Source organism: Orycteropus afer, unplaced genomic scaffold, assembly GCF_000298275.1.
Source record: "Orycteropus afer afer isolate SDZICR_OR568_19922 unplaced genomic scaffold, OryAfe1.0 scaffold00135, whole genome shotgun sequence".
NCBI classification, from domain to species: Eukaryota; Metazoa; Chordata; class Mammalia; order Tubulidentata; family Orycteropodidae; genus Orycteropus; species Orycteropus afer.
In genome coordinates this window covers 5,342,024-5,348,935 of record NW_006921722.1, presented here as the reverse complement: position 1 = coordinate 5,348,935, position 6,912 = coordinate 5,342,024, and the positions used below count along the sequence as shown (strand labels likewise).

At 48.0% G+C, this 6,912-nt stretch overlaps 1 protein-coding gene across 1 annotated transcript in view; it reads left to right on the top strand.

The window, feature by feature from the left end:
- Window positions 1–6,585: 6,585 nt before the first annotated feature.
- SLC22A3 (solute carrier family 22 member 3) overlaps window positions 6,586–6,912 on the top strand; it is a 142,831-nt gene continuing 142,504 nt past the window's right edge. Inside the window, exon 1 of the mRNA XM_007945283.1 lies at window positions 6,586–6,699. Coding sequence (XP_007943474.1) covers window positions 6,586–6,699 — 114 coding nt within the window. The remainder of the gene's footprint in view (window positions 6,700–6,912) is intronic.

Below are 6,912 nucleotides of genomic sequence, written 5' to 3'. Positions count from 1 at the left end.
GAAGGGAGGTGTGATGGTTAATGGTATGTGTCAACTTGACTAGGGTATTAATCTCAGTGGTTTGGCAGACACAACGTATCACCCTCCATTTTGTGGTTTGATGTGAGAATCCAGTCAGTTGGAAGAGGAATTTCCTTGGGGATGTAACCTGTATTCATGATATAAACAAATGCTCTGGCAAAGCTTGCTCTCTCTGCGTTCATTTCCTCACCCTCTGACCTCTGGTTCTTGGGACATGAGAAGCCTCAGCCTGCTGTCTGAATTGGCAATTTTGGGTTCATTAGTCCTTGCAACCATGTGGGTCAGAAGAAGCCTCCAGCCTGCCGCCTGATCCATGGATTTGGGACTTGCCAGCCCCCAAAGTGGTCTGACTCATTTCCTTGAAATAAATCTCTGTATATTAAATACACACTTCACTGGTTTTGTTCCTCTACAGAACCCAGCTTAAGCCATGAAGGAAGAGGTGGGCTTTGACCTACTAGATATTATGAGCTAATAAGGAGCCATGGTGGTTCAACAGTTAAGCCATGAAGGAAGAGGTGGGCTAGATATTATGAGTTAATAAGGAACCATGGTTGTTCAACAGTTAAGTCTTTGACTGCTAGCCAAAAAGTTAGTGGTTCAAACCCACCCAGTGGGTCTGTGGGAGAAAGACTTGACCACCTGCTCCCATAAAGATTACAGCCTAGAGAACCCTATAACGTAGTTCCACTCTGTCACATGGGGTTGCTATGAGCTGGAGCCAACCTGAGTGCATCCAACAACAACATAGTGATAAATAGTGGGGTGTTGGCATGGAGACGGACTAACAGAGCAGGACAACAGGATGAAGACTCACACCCAGATAGAAACGGAGGAGCCTAGGATAAGACAGAGCCCGAAGTATAAACCAAGGAGTAAGGAAAGATGATTCAATGACTGGGATTTGGACAACTTGTCATCCATATGAGAGAAACAAGGAAAATTAGAGCCCACCACCCTTTATGCACAAAAATAACTCTAGAAATAGTAACCTTCAATGTGGAAAAATCAAATCAAATTAAATTAAATTATTTATTTAAGATCTCAACGTAGGGAAGGATTTTTTTTTTTTTTTAAGCAAGACACAAAAAACAATTTACAAAGAAGAAGACTGATAAAACTTTCTATAGTGGAATTTAGATCCAAGACACTATAAACAAAGTTAAAAGATCAACCACAGACTGCAAAGACATTTGGAGGATGTATAGCTGATAAAGGAACGTAATTCGGGTATATACAAATAACGTCTCAAAAATTCCATTTGAAAAATAACAGATGGAATTCAAGCAGAAGATATAAAGAGGCAATTCACAGAAGATGAAACCTGAATAATGAATACATGTATAAAATTTGTTCAGTCTTACTGGAAATGAAAGACACGTAAATCAGAACGAGATGGCATTTTATACCCATAGTACTGCCAGCATTTCTGAGTCTATGAAGACCAAGTGTTGGCAAGGCTCCTGGGCAATCTCTTCTCTGATCTCTAGGTAGACCAGAGAATATACATATTTTGAGCTTTATCAGACATTGCCAACTTGCTTTCCACAGTAGTGGCATAAATTGACATGCTACCTGTAAAGAAGGCCCTGCCTTGAGTCACGACTGCCTGGAACCACCCAAGAGACTGTCCTTAATCTTAGGAGGTGCATGCTGAAGATTCGAGGGTGAACAGAATGTGTGGGGTTGACCATTAAATGCTTCCTTGTCATATGTATTTATATAGATGGACAAATGAGGCAAAATCAGAACAATTGGTGAATCTAGGTGTTTTGGTTACTTCATGCTGCTCTAACAGAAATACCACAAATGGATGGTTTTAACAAACAGGAGCTTATTCTCTTACGGTTTGAGGCTAGGAGTCAGAGTTCAAAGTGCCAGGCTCTAGGGGCTGGGTGAAAGCCCTTCGATCTTGGCCTTCCACTCTGCCTCTTGCTCCTGCCCCACTGAAGCTGGAGGCTTTACTCACTCAGGCAGCTGCTGGCTGCTGAGGCTGACAAACCCAAAGTCAACAAGTAAAAAGGCACAGTCCCAACATTACCAAACCACGTGGCAGGCCACTGATTCAAGTCCATTAACAGTCCAAGACCAGCAGACAACATGACAGGCTGCTGAACAATGACTCGGCTACATGCAGGTTTCAAGCGTGCCAACAGCTGCCAAGATAATTTCCAAAGCTTTGCCTCATATACTGGAAGCAGACCACATCCCTGAAGCAGCTACTCAGTTCTGCATGCAGATTCCACCATGGAGTTAACTACCAGTCTCACCATAGGGAACAACTACATCCAGCTGCCCAGCCACTCAACCAGGCCCAGCCAAGTTGACACACAACTTTAACTACCACACCACATCAAGGGTTATTTGTGCTCATTTTACTGGAACTACAGATTTTCTTGAAACAAACCAGACTCACTGCCATCGAGTTGGATCCGAGTCATAGTGACCCCTCCTTGGGTTTCCAAGGCGATATCACTGCGGAAGTAGATTGCCCAATCTTCCTTCCAAGGAGTGGCTGTTGGGTTTGAACTGCCAGCCTTCTGGTTAGCAATCAAATGCCTTAGGGACTATTTAGAGACGTGCTTACTCTAAGCTTTTCTTTAGATAAGGAAAAAAAAAAAAAAACATGGAGGAGATGAATAATAGCAACTTTATGATATTCATACAATTACACCTGGGCAAGAGAGGTCCAGTGTCTTTTGGAACTCCTCTCTGGTCTTCCTCTTTTAGCTCCTGCTAAGGAGTTGAATCCACCTGAATCCCACCCCCACCCCCACCCCCAAGCTCTGGGAGCTGGGACCCCAGGATTCCCTGTCCAAATGGCCCTGAGTCCATTCCTGGGCCTTTGTGGGCCCTTTCCCCAGGTCTACCTTCTGGATGACCCAGGGAAGAAAGGAAGGGATAGGGGACAGGATCTGAAGGGTCACAAAGGAGACTTGGACTCTGTGATTTGTTAACTCTTTATAACAATGGTATGGATCGGATTGTGTCTTCGAAAAATATGCATTGTAAATTCTACTATACTTGTGAGTATAATCCCATTCGGGAATAGGATTTTTTTTATTATGTCAATGAGGTAGTATTAGCGTAGGATGTGTCTTAAATCAGGAGCTCTGGTGATGTGGTAGTTAAAGCATTTAGCTGCAATGCAAACCCAAAGGTTGGCAGTTCGAACCCACCAGGTGCTCCACAGGAGAAAGATGAGACAGTTTGCTTCCATAGAGATTGACAGCCTCGGAAACCCTATGGAGTGGTTCTACTCTAGGGTCTCTGAGTCAGAATCAAATCGATGGTGTGGGCTTGGCTTTGGTTTTTGAGATTTTAAAGAGCAGATTAAGCAAGCAGCAAGCAGGCACAAGCGGATGGAGAAGATACAATGCACATGATCGCCAAGGAATAGAAGCTGAAGAAGAAACAAGGACCTGGAGCAGAGAGAGAGAGAGAGAGAGAAGGCTTTCCCTTAGAGCCTGTGTCTTGAATTCAGACTTGCAGCCTCCTAACCTGTGAGAAAGTAAATTTCCGTTCATGTGTGTTGTTTCTGTTAGAGCAGCACTGGGTAAGTAAGACCGCCAATCTACCTGAAAGCATCGGAAATGGAAATGAAGTGAGTGGCTCATTCTGAGAGCGAGCAGTGTCTCCTTCTCACTCTGCAGTAAGAGCTGCCACTTAGCACCGATGCTTCAGGCATGGCTCTAAGGGAGCCGCCGAAAGCAGAGAAGGTCCCATTGTCATCTCAACTTTTCAGATGAGAAAACTACAGAAAAAAGAGGGTTAAATAGCTTGGTTGCCCAAAGTCACTGGACTGTAAAGTGTCTGTGAGGACTTTGAATGCAGTCTGCCTTCAAAGCCAGGGCTCTCGACACCACGCTAGCTCTCCTTTTCTGTGTTTATTTCATTAAAAAACCGAAAACATTGACTGAAATGAAAATACTCCAACAACTACAATACAAAGGAAGACACAGTGGAAGCCTATCAGGAGGTTGTTAGATGTGTTAGGAGCACAGATGGAAACTAAATTCCATGGGAAGGTGGGTGGTGGTGGTGGGTGGGGCAGGAGTCACGAAGGCGGTGGTGACATTGAACTGGGCCTTGCTGGTCAGTGGACAGAGCAGGAAATGCCAAGGAGAAGGAGCTTCCTGGGTATTAAGAGTATTAAGTAGTTCTGTTTGGTTCACTTGAGGGAACGGTTTGGTGAGGGATGTAGATTAGGACTTTGAATGGGAGGGTGAGAAGTGAGATTTGATTTGGACAGTGAGCCAAGCCATCAGAGGTGGACCCGGGGCTGACATTGTAAAAGGTTCTCAGAGGTGCAGCTGGAGGTGAGGAGGCTGCGAGGATCCCTAAGCACGCATCTGGTGGAGAGGCATTGGGGGCCAAATAAAGATGGTGGATGGGCACTAAGATAGGAGGGCACACATTGGAGGGGGTCAAGAAGCATCCTATTATTCCACAACCACTTACCAAGCGCCTGCTGTGCCCCAGGCCCTGTCTAAGGTCATGGTGGTGGCAGTGGTTGCTGTCAAGTCCATTCTGACGCATGATGACCCTGGTGTGCAGAGGGCAACTGCTCCGTAGATCACCAGGCCTCTCTTCCAAGGTGCCTCTGGGTGGGTTCAAGCCACCAACCTGTCAGCTGGTAGTCAAGCAATTAACTGGGCCAACCAGGGACTCTGCTGGTGATATGGACATGAACAAAACGAAACTTTCTGTCCTTAGGAAACTTGCATTCTAGTGAAGGGACACAGATAAGTAAAATGAACAAGATAAGGAAGAAAAATATATGATAGATGGATGAAAAATGAATTTTAGGAAATGATGATGTGTGCTTTGAGGACAAATGCAGCTGGGAAAGGGATGAGGGAGGATATCTTGTGTGTGGAGGGGGACACGTTGAGAGGTGTCAAGAGGAGCCCTCACTGCATAATATGTCAGTAAAGACAGTAAATGGCTGAGTTGTGGTTACACCAAAAGGAAGTGAGATAAGCTGGGCTGCGGGAGGACATGTTGGGTCTGGGGTCCCACTGGTCCCCCAGTTCACTAGTTAAAAATACGGACTAGAGCCTGGATTGTGAGACGTGTAGAAATAGAAGGCACTGCTAGTTAGGTGACAGCAGATGCATCTTGGAAGCAGCCCTGGTGACACAGTGGTTAAATCCTTGGCTGCTAACCTAAAGGTTAGCAGTTTGAACTGTTTCATGGGAGAAAGATGAGGCAGGCTGCTTCCATAAAGACCACAACCTTGGAAACCCTATTGGGGTAGTCCTATTTTGTCCTCTAGGGACACTGTGATTCAGAATCAACTCAAGGCCTTGGGTTTGGTCTTGGTTTTTTGTTGTTGTTAGATATGTTTTTGAGTCTCTGGGTGGTGTAAAAGGCTAATGCACCCATCTGCCAACTGAAAGGTGGGTGGTTCAAGTCCACCCAGAGGCACCTCAGAAGGAAGGCCTGGCAATTTATTTCCAAAAAAAAACAGCCACTGAAAACCCTACAAAGCATGGTTCTACCCTGGCCCTCACACAGGGCCACCATGAATAGGAATGGACTGGCAACTGGTCTGTTCAGATGTGTCTTCCTAGCTGAGACTAACGACAGAATAGAAACTATTACTCAGTGTGCTCCTACTGGGCGTCAGGCACACTACCAGATGTGTCCCACACAATGCCTGTAATCCTCAGGACGTCCCTGCAGAACTGATGCTATTAATCCAGCACCAAAGAGGAGTCGCAGTAATCATAGCTAACGCTTAAGAAGGGCATGCTGTGTCACTTTGTAGACATTGATTCATTCAATCCTCAGAGCTCCCCATGAAAAAGGTGTATTATTAGTCTCCTTTGACAGATGGGAAAATTGGGCCTCGGAGCTGAAGGGGCCAATGTCACAGGCCAGGAAGGTCTGAAGGGGCTCCAAGTCCAGCTAGTCTGGCCCCAGACTCCTTGAGCTCCAAGGAAGAAAGATCCACCTCTGTTCTACCACCTCCAGCAGCCTCTGCCCTCGGAGAAAAGCGAGCTAAGGGCAGAACTTGGGCAAATAACTTTTGGATGTGTGTCGGGGGTAGAAACGGGGAGAAGAGCTGAGGGGACAATCAGAAAGCACTTCAGAGAGGTAGCAGGCTGGGTCAGGGACACACACACTACCACCTGGAAGGGGACCACCTGGGCTTGGCGAGGGCGTCATAGCGCTGGCCCGGCATCCAGGGCATGGAGCAGTGGAGAGCGGCCTCCCGCCTCCGCGGCAAGAGGCCCCGGCCTCTGCGGATCGTCCGGAGAGAATAAAGAAGTTAATAACGAGTCAGACCAGCAAACCTCTGTGCCAGCGACTTTGGGCTGAGGCGGCTCAGGCTAAGGAAAGTTGTCTTGGCAAGGCTGGCCTTGAGATCCGGTTGAACTTGCAAGATTCTACGCAATGCGCTTAACCTCTGTGGTCTCCCAGCTACCATTTAATAATGCTGGAGAGTCCCTGAGATGTCGCGAAATCGAAATCCCGCGCTCGTAGTTCTCGCTGGGTAATCGGTCTAGAACAGGGACTGTGGGCTGACCCGGGAGGGTCCCCGTTCGCAGAGCAGGAATGCAGGCGCCGGGCGTGCGCACAGCATGCACTGGGACAGGCTGGGGTGGTCCCCGGGCCCGCTGCGCGCATGGGTCGCCCCCGGGGCCGCGCTTGGGCCCGCGGAGCGAGCAGGTCAGACGAGCACCGGGAGCAATGGGTGACCCTGGAACTCTCTTCTGGAACCCGATCAGGGCCGGCTGCCAGAGCAGGCTGCTGGCAGGCTCCGAATGGTGCCCAGTGCCAGGCCTAGCTGCGCCCGTCACTTGCAGTCTGGGGCGCGGCTCCTGGCGCGCCGGGGGCCCCCGCGATCGGGGGAGGCCGGGCGGGCGGGGGCGCGCGGCCGGG